A 16,726-nucleotide genomic window follows, 5' to 3' on the forward strand; every position below is an offset into this window, starting at 1 on the left:
GGTATAGAGAAGGGTGACCAAAATGATAAAGGGGATGGAACTGCTCCCCTATGAGGAAAGGCTAAAGAGGTTAGGGCTGCTCAGCTTGGAGAAGAGATGGCTGAAGGGGGGGGGGCGGATATCAGAGTTCTTTAAAATCATGAGAGGTCTGGAACAGATAGATGTATATCGGTTATTTACTCTTTTGGATAGTAGAAGGACTAGGGGGCACTCCCTGAAGTTAGCAAGTAGCACATTTAAAATTAATCTGAAAAAATTCTTTTTCACTCAATGCACAGTTAAGCTCTGGAATTTGTTGCCAGAAGATGAATTAGTGCAGTTAGTGTAGTTTGGTTTAAAAAAAAGTTTGGAGAGGTCCTTTGACTGCTATTGATCAGGTTGATTTGAGGAATAGCCACTGCTATTGCTGGCAGCGATAGCATGGGATCTACCTAATGTTTGGGTACTTGCCAGGTTCTTATGGCCTGGATTGGCCACTGTTGGAAACAGGATGCTGGGCTTGAAGGACCCTTGGTCTGACCCAGTATGGCAATTTCTTATGTTCTTAACAGTGATCATCTAGTACTGCCATTCTGCTGCAGGACTTGATCTTGCTAATCCAGTTAGGGCTCATCAGATTTGATCTATGGACTCTTCCATCACCAGCTTGTGAGAGATATCTCTGGAAGATATATCCAAAGCCGCTATGTGGTCATCAGTACATACTGTCACATCACACTACTGCCTGGACAGTCTCATAACCTCTGATAGCAAAGTAGGATCGGTGGTACTGCATCATGCTCTCTTGCGATAGTCTACTTTCCACGGTAGAGTCCGGATTGCTTACTTAGTAGACACTCCGCTGCAACCCTCAGCTTGGACGCCCTACAAATCCTGGCTCATTCAGCCTATTTATTCACTGAAAAAGCAAGTTTGCTTACTGTTAGCAGTGTTTTCTGTGGATAGCGGGATGAATTAGCCATGAGATGTCTGCCCTCCTCCCTGGAGAGTTGAATATGCAGTTGGTTTACTTTATTATAAACTGAGGCTTCTGAGGCAGTGCGTGCGTGCGCAGGAACACCTGCACGTGCACAGTAGAGCCTAAAACTGTACTAGCTTGGAGAGATGAGTCCATTCGGTGCCACCGTATGACGTCCTCACAGATCATGGCTAATTCATCCTGCTATCTATGGAAAACACTGTTTATGGTAAGCAGTTTCACCTCTGCCCAAACTTTATCCCAATATTACCTAGCATGCAGTACTTGCTGATCCTCTTTAGCCACCAGGAAAATCTTCTCCTCTCAATACTCCTGATATTCAGTTAACCGAATAACATCCGCCTAACTCTGGTCATGCTGTAGAGCTCTTCTTAAGTTAACCAGATAAATATTTCTAGCTGCCTTTAAAATAGCTGTTTATATTCAATATTGCACTTGCACCACTGAATATCTCTCCAAAGTTAGCTAGATAACTTTTCAATCTGGTCAGTGACTGAATATAGGCCTCTCTTTCTTTATTGCATCCTTTTATTGGGGTCACTTCTCACACAAACATTGCTGCCTGTTACTGATGCTTTTATCATTAATGCCATTCTTGTGTTTTTTACGTTTGCTACAATGTCCATTTTTGGGGGGGAGAGGGCGCCAGTGTCTGCAAAGAGGTCTGTTTTGATCGCACCAATTCAGAAGTGATTCTCACTCATAATCAGGCCTGTAGTTCCCAATACAATTGGGACTTTATATATTTTTCTGCCACATTTTCTGTCTTTAATTTCATCATTTGGTACTTGAGGGTCTTCTCTTTCGCCATACACTTGCTACTGACATGTCTATTAGTAATGCCATTCTTACGTTTGTCTGCTTTACTGCAATGTCTGGTTTTCTTTTGTCGAGCTTTTTATCGGTTGGCATGGAAATGTCCCAGGTGATGAGTGTCTTCAATCCCTTTAATTTTGTTAGCGTCATGGCCCCAGTGTTCTGGTATAGCGATGATATAATATTTATACAGATTCCGGTGGATAAGTCCTGCTACCTTGTTAGGCCTTCCCATATACATGCCTTCTGACCATCAGCACGTCATGTACACTGATGTGTAATCATTTCCAGGTCTGTTTTACCAAATATGCACATATCTATTTACCATTTTTTTTCCTTACACAGACTGTGACCAATCTTGTCCAGAGTCCACGGTCGTGTGGTATAATTATCAATCTATCATCTTTAGGTTTAAGTTCACCTATCCTTAATCATTCCTATCCTGTAGGGTGATTTTTATATATTTGTTTCCTGATTTCCGTGTTGTCATTGATGTATTTGCCTGTGGCATTAATGTAAATTAATAAACAGAAAAAAATATTATAGCTTGTTGGTCACTGTTAGTGACAGTATGGTGTAAGTGTCTATTGTTAATTTATTTTCTTCAAATGTTCCTATCAAATTTCTCTCTTTCCCTATCCTTCCTACTGCTGTCCTCTCTCCTCTTTCATTGCTGCTCCCCCTTCCCCATCCCTGTTTATTGTATTTTCACTCTCGTTATTTTTGTTACAATGTAAACCGGCATGATGTTCAGATGAATGTCGGTATATAAAAATCAATCAATAAATAAGTTGTGCAGCCCAGTAGTAATAGGCAAGTCTTTTGAGCTTGGACTGATTTTGGTGTTTTTTTTGGGGGTGGGGGGTTATACAAATTCCAACATGGTCATTCTTCAAAAGACAATTTGAGGTGTAATGGACTGTAACTATGTTTCTTAAAATTAGATTGGTGATTACAATTTTCAGGGAGGAGGAAGAAGCAGAGTATAGTGTAGGGTTGCATTCCAAAAAGTGTATGGTTCTAATACATAAAAAGAACGATGTATACTTAACTGTTGTAGTAAAACAGCCTTCGCTATATATTTTCATAGCATCTTACCAAGCGTAAAGTTGTGTATATTTTTAGAAATCACATTCCACAGTCAGCAGGTAGTTCCTCTCTACCCCCCCCCCCCAAACCCCCAAATTCTGTACCCTGGCCTATATGTGCATTAATATTTTTTTAGGCTCTAATCTCGTTCTAGAAAAGGTCACTATTAAGATCTTAAGCAACCTTAATCCATGGCAATAAAACACATTTTTTAAAATGAAATGTAGAGATTCAAGGGCAGATAGTTCAAAGAAATATTCTTTAAATTTGCTGGTTTAAAGTAGATTTATCACTTTTGTTTGCTTACAGTCCATGTTCGTATTTCTTGTAGTTGAACACAGCACTCCAGTCTGCAAGTGGTTAAGAGATTTTTTTTCCCCCTTCTGCATGCCTAGGCGAGACGCAACAGTCTGATGTATTGTTTGGGGCGGTTGCTCTGTATGTTTATGAACAACGGAAGCTTTGATTAATATGCTCTTATGTTTGCTGCTCAGATCTTTTTAGATAGAGGCAGGGAAGTAATTAAGAAGTTGGCAACTGTCCAATTTACATATGGGCCTTGCTCCGAATTTTAGAGCTAGTGCTGGTATGCCAGTGTCTGTGATTGTTGTTTTAAAAGAAAGCGTGAGCGAAAAGGATATGAAGAACGCTGGAATTTATTTGCATTCAGCCAGTCAGCAGTATGTGGTTGTTCTTTTGGCTGCCTTTCAAAATTCAGAAAAAAAAAAAAAGCAGCTACAGTGCTAATTGTAGCTGGGTCCCGAAGTGAAAATGTTTTGTGACAGTCGAAAGAATTGAAAGAGGAAAGAAGATCGGTTTAGTGTCAGCTGCAATTAGATAATCAGCGCTAAAAAATCCTAGTCTGTTCATAACTTAACCCACAGTTAAAGGGAGGAATGGGGACAGAGGTTCCCTGTGCAGAAAGGACATTTCCAAAGCTAAGGCCCGACTGAGCTTGCAGGTTTGTCTGAGCGCACGCTTGCACAGAGAAATTTTCTTGGCAGCTCTACAGGATCAGGCTCTCACTGTACACAGCCGACATATTGAAGCTGAGAGCCCAGGCGAACATAGAGGCAGCTCTGCACGCAATGTAGCGTTTCCTAAGATGGTTGGGCGGCACCTTTCCTCAGGTATTTCATTACCCATCAGCCCCTTTTTGGAGCAAAGGAGAATCTAGCAAATAGCATCTGCTTCTGTTAAATCAATTTATTACATAACATTTCATAGACTGAGCAGCAGCAGTTACAGCGTCCTAAGCTTTTGGCTTCGGTTCAGGTTTGATAAAATGGCGTCCTTTCAGAAGGAGCTGCCTTCTAAAGACACGCTGTACTGAGCAGAAAAAATAAATATTTCTAAGTGCTGTTTTTAATTTAGAGATTTAGCATCTGACATAATCTCCAATGGTACTGAAGAAAGATTTTTAGTCTTTTTTTTCCTATGGTGTATAAGAGATTTCAGTTGAAATAAATTATATTTTAGTGCCAACAGAAATTAAATGGAGTTGTCATGTTTGGAATTCTTTGTTTATGTGTTAAGATTGAACTTCCCTACAGTCTTGACCTTTCAACATGCTAAAGAAGCTATATGTGCAACAAGCAAATATGTCTCAGCCCAGGATAGGATGGGTGGTCTGTGCAAGGTTTGAAATGAAGAGACGATGGTTTTGCAAGTAGTGTGGCTTTTATGTTTACATTCTTATAAAATGACTGCAGATTCTGTACTAGTCTAAAGTGTCCATGAACTCGTACAACATAAACAATAACCTTAACAGCATCTGACGTGAGGCATAAGAAGTAAAGCAGTTGAACTGCAGTGGCTACTGTTTCTTACCCTTGTGCAGTACGGATTTCTTTTTAAATATTTTGACGTTTATCCCAAATGTTTTAGTTTATAAGAACAAAAGTATTTATTCATTAAACCTGTCATTTCAAGATAAAGTAATAGCTGTCACTTAAGTTCACTTCTGTAACATTTGTAGTTCAGTAGATTCTGCTTGATAAGACAAAAAAAATATTGCTTATCAGTACCATTAGATTCACCCACACCATCATCTTAGGAGGAGGGTTTTGTTTTGTGGTTTCGATCTGCACCCTTAAACATGTTTGATTCACATCAGTTTGTCTCTTTTTTTTTTTTTGCCTGTGAATTAAATCCCCAACAAGATGTGTATTGTATCAGGCACAGATCTTTAGAATTAAACCCATGAACAGAGACCATGCTAGCAAATAAAATCAGATTTTAAGAACTAAACCTGTAAAACATAACATATATTATAATTTAAAGAGATAACTGTTCGAGAATCAAGAACTGCAGCTTTTATCTAGCACAAAGGGGTAGAGTTGTTAAGATGTTGAAAAAATGGACCTTGAAGGGGGGTTACAACAAGTAAACATCAACCACCATCTCGTATATACAAATTTAAAAAAAATTACAAAATGCCTTGACAAAATCTTCGTTCCTGGTCAGACAGAGGAATTTGGGGGTTGATTTGAGCTGTAAGACTGTAGACAAGTTTTATATTGAAATGTTGTTATTATGTTATAATTTCTTGGATTTGACTATCAACGTGCCAGTAGCCTGGTTGTAGATAAGAAAGTTTACTTTGTCCTTACTGAAGCCAGCCTCATCCCCTCTGATCAAACCATACTTTGTATACAATACATGTTTCACAGTATTCTCTGTGATGTACCAGAGACGATAATCTGGGTGATTTTAGGTTCGAAGAGCTGTTGAATATCTTGCTGGTCATGTGATCCTTTTACAAATCTGTTTTGTTTTTTTGTTACACTATTTCCAGTTCTTGTTTTCTATGAACTTAAAAAAAAAAAGTGTGGTAAGTCCATTATTTGCTTTAGCCTTCAGGACAGGTTATTTCTGAAAATCTTTCTGGAGTATGTTGTATTTTATAGCACAGGAAGTAACCACTTTCTCTTTCTTTACTACTTTGAACAGATTGTTTTGTTTGTTTATTTATTTATTTATTTATTTATTTATTTAATTCTTTTATATACCGACCTTCATGACACGTGTCATATCATATTTGTTTACATGGAACTTGAGGGTTAACATTTTTTAACAACCAATAAACAAGAGGTCATTCATAAGAGGCAAAGTTACATATAACAAGGAGAAGCAAAAACTTGGGAACTGAAGAAAGAAAAGTGAGAGAGATAACCATTGTGAGTATAAGGAGGCTTGGCTACATATATAGCAAGGTGAGCTTAAAATTGCGAAGTTCCTGATTTGGATTGATTATGGGAAAGCTTGGCGGAATAGCCAGGTTTTGAGCTTTTTCCGAAATGTTGGTAGGCAGGGTTCCTGTCTGAGGTCCGGTGGGATATTATTCCAAATGGTAGGACCTGCTATTGAGAATGCTCGTTCTTTGGTGACGGCATGGCGTGTGAACATAAGAACATAAGAAATTGCCATGCTGGGTCAGACCAAGGGTCCATCAAGCCCAGCATCCTGTTTCCAACAGAGGCCAAAACCAGGCCACAAGAACCTGGCAATTACCCAAACACTAAGAAGATCCCATGCTACTGATGCAATCAATAGCAGTGGCTATTCCCTAAGTATAATTGATTAATAGCCATTAATGGACTTCTCCTCCAAGAACTTACCCAAACCTTTTTTGAACCCAGCTACACTAAATGCACTAATCAAATCCTCTGGCAACAAATTCCAGAGCTTTATTGTGCGTTGCGTGAAAAAGAATTTTCTCCGATTAGTCTTAAATGTGCTACTTGCTAACTTCATGGAATGCCCCCTAGTCTTTCTTGGGGGGGTGGGGGGGTAGATGTAACCGAGTCACATCTACTCGTTCAGTACCTCTCATGATCTTAAAGACCTCTATCATATCCCCCCTCAGCCGTCTCTTCTCCAAGCTGAGCAGCCTTAACCTCTTCAGCCTTTCCTCATAGGGAAGCTGTTCCATCCCCTTTATCATTTTGGTTGCCCTTCTCTGTACCTTCTCCATCGCAAAGTGTGGCTTTGGTTGAGGGGACTTGAAGAGATCCTTTATATATTTCTTGGATGGGTCTGGATGAGGTGTAGAGTCTGAGGGGGGATCTGAAGGTCCAGCAGGAGTTGTTTGTGGATAGTTTTGTGGATTATGGTGAGGGACTTGTGAAAGATTCTATAGTTTGTTTATAGTTTATAGTTTTGCATTTGTGACACAAGGGTTGAATTAGCCCAAGTTTGAAACTCGCTGTTACTAGCACAGTTTGTCAAAGCTTCAACCTTAGCTACTGCGCATTTGCACGTGTTTCATAAACATTCATAATTCAATTACCCTAAGCTATACAAAAAAATAAAAAATGTGTGCATCTTTCATTCACTCATCTCCTTTCTTGGATCAGAAAGGGCTGGTTTTTCTGGCTGCAGATTCTTAAAGGAGTCTCCTTAAGAAATGTAAATATTGATGGGGAAATAGGTTTGCAGGGGAATGTTATTGTCTATGGAGGGGAAGGAAGATAGGGGCTGGGGAGAAGTAAATTAAAAAAAAAAAAAAGCAAAAGCTAGGATGCTGACTTGGGGAGTGAAGCTAAATTCACAAAAATAAGGGAAAAATAATACTGTGCCTCATGTCCTGCCATAATCCATCATCTTCCTATATTATATTCCCAAGCTTGTTTAATTCTGTTTAGGCTTTTAGACTGTCCAATTTAATTAAAATTACATTTCCTGGCACTGTTACAGCTAGGTCACAGTGTCAGCTGTACACAGACGTATACATGCATATATATATATATATTATATATATCTGGTACCATGTGTCCAGTTAATGCGCACATATTTCTTTTTTGAGTTGTTGATGCTGAAAGAATAGAAAACACAAGCTTGCATTGGTGACTATAAAAAGGGGCTGATTTATTTTGCTTACTCTAAGGTATCATGCTTAAAGTTAGGTATGACTGCATTATATTGCAGCATGTGGCAATATCATGAAAATCTACACTTTTTCTACAGTTTACTATAGCGACCCAAGTAAAGATTATTCTAGCAGGCCTGCTCTTGGACGCGCGTTTTCCCTTACCCCTTATTCAGTAAGAGGAGGAAAACGCGTGTCCAACCCACGGCACTTAATAGCGCCCTCAACATGCAAATGCATGTTGATGGCCCTATTAGGTATGCGCGTGGGATACAGAAAGTAAAATGTGCAGCCAAGCCACACATTTTACTTTCAGAAATTAGCGCTGACCCAAAGGTAGGCGCTAATTTCTTCCGGCACTGGGAAAGTGCGCAGAAAAGCAGTAAAAACTGCTTTTCTGTGCACCTTCTGACTTAATATCATGGCGATATTAAGTCGGAGGTCCCGAAGAGTAAAAAAAAAGTGTTAAAAAATAAATAAATAAATTTGAATTCAGCCCGCGGCTGTCGGGCCAAAAACCGGATGCTCAATTTTGCCAGCGTCCGGTTTCCGAGCCCGTGGCTGTCAGCGGGCTCGAGAACCGACGCCGGCAAAATTGAACTGCCGTCAAACCCGCTGACAGGCTCCGCTCCGGGCTAAAAGGCGCTATGGACGCGCTAGTGTCCCTAGCGCCGCCTCTTCCCCGTTTCTACCGCACCACTGAATTTGAATACTGAATCGCGCGCACCGGCGAGGGGCCGGTGCGCGTGCCGGGAGAGTAGGCGTTTGTCCGCTCTCCCGCGGACTTTACTGAATCGGCCTGTCTCTGTACTTAACATGTTTTTATTTTAGTCTGCTATTATTCTAGTTAAACATAATCTGAATGTGCATGAGCTTGTATTTGTGTATGGTGGAGGTAGTACATGCAGATTTACTTCATGCATATTCATTGTGGATATCCTGAAAACCAGACCTGTTTGTGTCACTCCTGGACCAGAATTGCCTACCCTTGTTCTACAGTTCCTTTCCATTGGAGAAAGTGTGTCTTTTGTACATTTTTTAAAATATCTTTCATATATTTGTCTGTATCATATGCCCTGTATCTCTCCTCTCTTGTAGGCCATACATATTTAGTGCCTCAAATCTCCTGATGTAAGCTTTTGATGTAGAACCTGCACCATTTTGGTTGCTTTTCTTTGAACTGCTGCTATCCTTTCCTTTTTCTTTTTGAGATATGGCCTCCAGAACTGAACACAGTACTCCAAGTGAGGCATTACCTATGGCTTGTACAGGGGTATTGTCACCTTCTTTTGTGCTAGTTATACCTCTCTCACTATGCAGTTTAGCATCTTTCTGGCCTTGTCACACTGCTTTGCTGTCTTCAGATAATCAGACACTAGTGCCCTGAGGTCTCTGTCCCAGTCCATCATCTTCAGTCTTGGCAGGTAGTGCATCTTGTTGTACAAATGCCAATTCAAGCCTACAAGCCCAAACTTATAAGTGGTAACTCTACTTACACAGCAATACCCTTCCGCAAGATATACCATGCTAACTTGTTATATTGTTATAAATTTCACTTTCTGAAGCAACACTTGGTGCTTTTGCTTCTAACAAATCCAAAAGGTACAAGAGAGTGTTGGAGATGTTATATTTGGCTGCCTGGTATATGCTTAAAACCCAGTTAATTTGTGTCCCTTCTCTTTTGTTTTAAAAACAAAACAAAATAAAACAACTTTGGGGAAACAATTTCTCTCTCCCTTGTGGCCTTCTGCAACCAGAAGTATTAGGCACTGGTGCTTTAAGGCCTTCCCAATAGTGATCCTTCTAATTTTCAAGTCCTATTTTTGACATGTTTGCCAGTTGATCTATGATTTTTAGTATGGTTTGTCTAGGCAGGCATTTCTGGCACCCTTGGGAGTTGGATATTGTACAGGCTTAACTCTTTTAATAAAAGGTTCTGTATCTCTTAGTATATCAATACACTAAGAAGTTAGCTTCAGCTCTTAATATAAACATAATGCCATTTAAACTCCATTAGTTGGTTCTCCTCATTAGTTACTTGCAGTATTAAAGAAACTAGATATTTGGGGAAATATTTAGCTGTTGTATACAGAATGCCATTTTTTTTCCATTACTCAAGGTGCATTAGCCAGATGGTTTCAGTTTAACAGTATGTCTTAGTGTGTGCTGCTCTTCCTTTTCGCTTGAATATTTTTGACCCAACAATTTCCTACTGCTCCTTTGCGTCTCCAGCTCAATTGGAACTTGGGCTTGGATCTGGTACCATGAGTTTTCATTTGCAACTATCCAGGGATTTATTTTCCCCCAGTTTATATCTCCTCTCCTGGTACCTTGTCTGGACATTGCAGTGACAGTCTTCGGCCAGGAGCCATTCATTTAGGGTTCCTCCCAGAACCTTGTAAGCATGGGCCCTGAATCCCACTTTTGAGTGAAGATTACAACTCTGTCCCTCTGGGGGAGCTTTGAACTTTGCCTCCACAGCATCCTCAGCCCACTGGAGAGCTGAAGACCTGACTCAAGGATTGAATCGGGAACTTCCATATAATAGTGCACCATATTGCTATCAAGTCATAAGGGATGGCTAGACTGCTGAATATTAGATTAACTTAACCGGATAAAAAGCAAATATTGCTACGTATCCAGCTAACTGGATAAGTAGTGCCACCCTGATCTGCCCACTGCCCATCCACAAATTGACTGACTAAAAGATAGCCAGATAATTGACTTAATCCGGCTATCTAGCAGCCGCTGAATATAACCAAATATTCAGGGGTCCACTAGATAGCCGGGTAAGTCCCACTTATCTGGCTATCGAGCACTGAATGCACTTTGTATATCAGGTCCCTGGAGTGTATAGGTGCACAAATAGACACCAAGCTATGCAAAGCTTTTCTTCTGTCAAAAGGATGCAACTCTAATCAACATAGTTACATAGTTCTGTTGTAGCAGCAAGATTTTTCTTGCAGATGTTGGGATATGTGGCAGCCACAATGAATTTACTCCACTAGCAAGATTGCAAATGAGAGAAGCTCAGGTAGTACCTCAGGTTGAATTGGAATCAGTATCTTCATCCATTATCCAGGAGGCTTCCAATAACAAAACTTTCGAGGAGGTCAAACCCCTTAAAACTTCTGAGAGGACTTTTTTATCCACCAAACATTCAACACACCATCACCAAAGATGCTTTCCTGCTGGGATAAGAAGCTCACTTAGACAGTATTTGCACCAAGGGAAGTTGAATAAAACAAGTCAAACAATATCCTAGTATTCAGAAATTAGATAAGGAAATCAATTCAAATTCGAACAATCAAATGGGAATAATAAGATTTTGTAAATAAGCCCTCTGGGGATAGGGAAATGCCTACAGTACCTGAATGTAATCTACTTTGAAGTGTCTGAAAAAAGTGCAAAAAGTGGAATATAAATAAATAATAAATCAAATAAATAGTTTTATTTACAATAAACAAGCAAGGAGGCACAGATGTGAGAACTGTATGCTTGGAAACAGAAAAAAATTTGGAATTGGGCTTCTCGAAGGGGGATTACAATAAAAGCGTTGTATCTCCCAGGCAATCACAATATTTTGGCAGATACTCTGTTGCCATCTTCAACTGCATTCCTCAATAGTTGAGGACCTTCCCCAAAAATGGGGAATGCCTCTGATGAACATTTTTGCTTCACCACTTCCTGTGTTCTAATTCGAAGAGGCCATCAACTCAAGCATATACCTACAATGTTTTTCTCATATATTGGGGAAACTGTCTAATGTATGCTTTTCCCCTATATTATTATAATCAAAGACTCTTGAAACTAAGAGGAGACAAGGAGACAATGTTTCTATTAGCACCTATTTGGCCTTGCCAGGTATGGTTTCTATGGCTTCAAGGATTAGCTGTATCTCCATCTGTACATCTCCCAATTTTTCCAGATTTCCTAACTCAATTCAAGGACACTGTTTTTCATCCCAGCCTCCTAACTCTGCAACTTACAGCATGGATGTTGAAGGCAAAATAGTAATAGGTTTACCATTTTGATCAGAAGTAAAACAAACAATTTTGGTGGCTAGAAAGCCACATGGAGAAAGTTTTCACTCTGATGCTCTAGAAACAAAGAAGATTCAGCCTGAAACTTTAGAAACCAAGATTATCTATTCTATCTATGGTATCTGTCTAATGCAGGATTGAAGTTTAATTCAATAAAAATTAATTTAAGCCCAATTGCTGCTTATTATGAACAAGGACTTCCTATCAAGTTCCCTTATTATCTAGGTTTATAAAAGTTTTATTTCATCTGATACCACCATTAAAACCAATGCCTATGAAATGGGATATCACCATAGTTCTTGCTCAAACTTATGAGATCTCCTTTTGAACCATTGGAAACCACAGAAATTAAATGAATATCTTGTGACCTTTATTTTTCTTATAGCCATAACATCAAGAAGAATAAGTGAATTTGAAACATGGGTAGCATACCTGCATCATACTTCCAAACAGTCATTTTGAGAACCCACCCAACATTTTTGCTTAAGGTAGTTTCTCAGTTTAATCTGTACCAACTGATTTATATTCCAGATTTATTTTCAAAACCTCATACTTCCCCAGTGGAAGAATCTTTGAATACCTTAGATTACAGAAGGGTATTGCTGTTCTATTTGGAAAGGGCAAAGTTGTGTAGATTTCCTATAGTTGTATTAACTATTCCTATCATATTCTGCTAATAATCAAGGATGCTCGGTAGAAAAACAAATGTCTTCATGGCTATTACAATGTATTTTCTTCTGTTATTCAAACGTTTAAAGTCCCTCTGTCATGGAAGTTAACAGCACATCAGTTAAGAGTGACTGCTTCGTCACTTGCGCATTTAGGGCAAGCTGCAATTCAGTAATCAAGCACAGGGCCCCACAAACCTCGGAAATCTGAGGAAAATATGATCAAACACGAACCACCAAACACCAATTCCCCAGTAGAATTTTATAATTTTTCAATTATTGAGTTTGTAGGACCTTCATGAACACAGCTTGAAAATGTCAGCAAGCTGTATAGACCTGTGGTCCAACTTTATTTTAATTTATTAACATTTCAAACCCCCCTTTTTTTTTTTTTTTTTTTTTTTTTTTCTTCTTCTTGTATTTTATGTAAAATATCATGAAGGTCCTGGGACAAGTACTCCATACAAATTTCAAACAGCGGGAGAGCAAAAAAAATTTTCAAACCTTATCTTGAGTGACTAAGGGACAGTTCGGGATTGCGATAGAAACTGAGAGCACAGTGAATCTGTAAAGAGAACCCCCTGAAGCAGAACGCTATCGAAACATGGCCATGTCGGGGTCGTGATCAAGATGGACACTCAAGATAAGTTTTGAAACATTTTTTGCTCTCCCGCTGTGTTTGAAATTTGTGTGGAGTACCTGTCCCGGTACCTTCATGATATTTTACATAAAATACAATAAAAAAAACACAAAGGTTTTTGAAATGTTGATGATAAATTAAAATAAAGTTGGACCAGAGGTCTATACGGCTTGCTGATATTTTCAAGCTGTGTTCATGAAGGTCCTACAAACTCAATTGAAAAGTTATAAAAACTGGGGAATTGGTGTTTGGTGGTTTGTGTTTGAAACTGCAATTCAGGACATATGTAAGGTAGCTACATACCTTTACAAAGCACTATTGTCTGGAACAAGAATCTTGTAATTATAGCAAGTTTGGCCAAACTTTTCTTCAAAATTTGTTTCATTATAAGCTTCAACTTCCCATTCATTTGCGGGCTAGGAGATCTAACATTTTAACAGCCCTTGTCTGAAATGGGATTTTTCTGTGGACAGCAGTACAAATCAACCACACAATCCCACCTCCCAAAGTTGAAGCATTGCTGGAGAATAACAGAGTGAGCTTCTAAGAGAATTCAGAGAACCCCTGTTACAAGTAAGAAATCTAATTTTTTTCTGCCTTTACAGCACTAAGTGAACATTGAGAACAAGCAAGATAGCAGACCTCACACGTGGGCAACATCATTGATGGGTCAGTAATAACGGTCAATGCGGTTTGAGCAGCCGACCTGCAATCTGTAGGAGCCCTACATTGGGATGTAGGTGAATGGTCAGGGTTGCAGCTACCCAATGTGGGGTATCTTCAAAACTTCTAGAAATTTTTGTCAAAGTTCCATGCCAGGTTCCATCTGATATCACCCTTGTGTGAGCACGGACATCTGCTATCCTAGGAGAACACCTGCTTTCCTCAGGGAACATATGGCAGTAACTCTTATTTTACCATCCTGCAGGAAGAGGCTCAGATTGTTGTTGATTTTATAGAGAACCATTCATCCAGATAGGCTTCCATAACATTTTGCATTTCATATTCAAAGGGGTTTGTTCAGCTAAGTTTGGACATAGACAAACCTGAACTTTTGAATTTCCTGCCCTGCTGAATGAGTAAGGATTTTTTTTAGCTATGTAACTCATTACTCAGCTAAAAAAGAAGCGTTTTGGTGGTAGGGGCTAAGTTTAGATGAGTAAATCTGGTCATGGTATGGAACAGATCTAAAGTTATCTAGGTTAACTTTTAAATTTAACTGAGTATATTCAGCAGGCATGATGTGTTCTAAAGCTGAATATCTCTGCTAAAATTACCTGGGTAAGTTTACCTGAATAACTTGCTGCTTACCATCCCGCTCAGTATTGACTTCTTTGTAGTCGTCATAAATTCATAAACTTGTGACCTTGGTCAGGAGAGGGGGAATTTGTGCAAACTAATGCACAAAAAGAATCCATGACAGAGATGAATATCAAACTTAGGAGTTTAGTCCTTGGCTCTAATTTCTAGAATACTCCAACCCATAAACCCTTCTGGAAGGTAGATAAAAGATAAGAAAGGGAGTAGGACTTTAAATCCATGGTAACTGGATGTAACAAAGCAAAAGTAAATGCTGGCAGTGCTGGATAGTATAGGACTTCATTCGCCTTTGCTGATTTGGGGCTTCAGAGGATGATTATCTCAGGGTATTTAGTGTTTCGCAAAACAAGAATAATAAAAGGAGAGATCTGGGACAGTTAAATTAGGATGTTGACCTAGTGGCTCAGTGGCAATTGCTGCTGGATTCAGTTCTGAGGCTAGGCTTCTGCTCCATGAGTTGGCAGAGGATGCTACAGAGGCAGATTTCACAGCAGAACGGAGGGAATCCCTGTCATTGCACTACTGCAGCTCCTAAAGGTCAGACTTAAGACCAGTAAGAATTCCTTGTGGTTTTTTTCTACATCAAAATGGCCCCCCAACAAATCAATAGACCAAGGTTAATACCTGCCTCCAGAAGGATTGGGGAACCACTAACTACTCCTATATCTCTTGTTCCATTTGTCCCTTGGCTACCTGGTACAATAACTCATCTTTCACAACATTTCCCCTTAACCTTTCCAAGCTTAACGTTGCAGCATTCTCTTTGGGTTTCTTCCACATCCCCTGGCAGGAAGAGTGACTTGGCATTCTCTTTGAATCACAACTAAGCCGTCTGGCCAGCTACCATGGACCCAAGGAAAAGTAGACAAGAACATTTTTTTGTACTTTCCTTTGAAATATATTCTTGCTGAACAATTTGTTTTATTTATTTAGATTTAGCTCATGCCTTTTCGTTGGTAGCTGAAGATGAGTTACATTCAGGCACAATAGGTATTTCCTGCCCCAAAGGAGGGTGAAGTGAATTGCCCAAGGTCTTAGGGTTTGAACCCCAACTTTCCGGGTATTCAGCCTGCTGCTTTAACCACTAGACCAAACTTCCACCCCCCTGTTATTTATAATTTTTAAAGCACTACTAGATATACTCAGTGCTGTACCAGCAGATAATCTAGTGAATTTACAGTTTACTTCTTGTTTGTTTTAGGTTGGTGATCACAACATATTTATTCTTAGACTAGTATTGATAGTACAATAAAGTTTAGAATTTCATGCAGCTTCTGTAATATGTAATAGTTGCGCTATAGTGTCATGTAAACAAATTTTAAAAAAATTACTTTCCCTTTAGGAGTCATGATTAATCCATGAGGATTACACAGAAAGGCACAATTATCTCAAAATGCACTACACTCTGCAAACAGCTTGAAATTCTTATCTGTTGCATTATAAGTCTACAGAATAAATGTTTTGGGGGGGATGTCTTGCTAAAACAGTTTCTATTTATAAATGTGGGGTGGAGGGGTGAATGGCATGCAAGCACCCAAGAAACTAAAGTCTCCAATTCTTTTATATCACACTGATTAATCTGCAATCCTCCTTAGAACATAGGGTTTCTGTTAATAGAAGGATGAAGTCAACATTATGGCAGAATTCCAAGATGCTTAGTGCTTTATATTGCCTGAATATATATAATGACGCAGTATCTCCATGCTCATGCGTGTCAGTTGCTGAACTAGAGCAAGCATAATACTGAAATGTCTGGAGTAGTCCCAGAGTACTGGAAAAGGGTGGATGTGGTTCCTATTCATAAAAGTGGAAGTAAGGAGGAGGCTGGGAACTAGAGACCAATTAGTCTGACCTCTGTGGTGAGCAAACTAACGGAATCGCTGCTAAAACCGCACTCTAAACATGCCATGTTACCACATTTTTATCCAAACATTGTATATAGTACCCAATATATATAAACTTATATCAACAGTTTTGTTCGCTCTGCATATAAAGTTATTCACCTTTCTCTGTTTGCCATGTAACCAAGTTGTCCAATGTATTTTCTCTATCATTATTATACGTTCTATGTAAACCGATATGATGTGAATAAGGTTATGTGGTTATCGGTATATAAAAACACAAATTAAATAAATAAATATAAATAAATAAAACTGGAGTGTGCAATTTTTGGAATCCATTGGATTGCAAAATCTGAGGCAGCATGATTTCTCCTAGGAAAAGCAGGATGGTATCCCTCATCATGGATGACATCATCAGATGGAGCCCGGCACGGAAAATGTCTGTCAAAGTTTCTAGAAC

General features: G+C 39.2%; 1 protein-coding gene across 4 annotated transcripts in view; it reads left to right on the plus strand.

Annotated features, from left to right (window-relative positions):
* Positions 1-16,726, plus strand: part of TNRC6C (trinucleotide repeat containing adaptor 6C) — a 309,688-nt gene that overhangs the window by 102,364 nt on the left and 190,598 nt on the right. The window contains exon 1 of one of the 4 annotated variants that reach the window (XM_029600391.1): positions 3,732-4,014. The exons of 1 other annotated variant lie outside the window; for it this stretch is intronic. In XM_029600391.1, the coding sequence (XP_029456251.1) occupies positions 3,990-4,014 (25 nt within the window). In that variant the 5' untranslated portion in view covers positions 3,732-3,989. Of the gene's footprint in view, positions 1-3,731; positions 4,015-16,726 lie in introns of those variants that run through there. 2 more of the 4 variants (XM_029600389.1, XM_029600390.1) reach the window with 2 other exon arrangements.

Source organism: Rhinatrema bivittatum, chromosome 4 (assembly GCF_901001135.1).
Source record: "Rhinatrema bivittatum chromosome 4, aRhiBiv1.1, whole genome shotgun sequence".
In the NCBI taxonomy this organism is placed as follows: Eukaryota; Metazoa; Chordata; class Amphibia; order Gymnophiona; family Rhinatrematidae; genus Rhinatrema; species Rhinatrema bivittatum.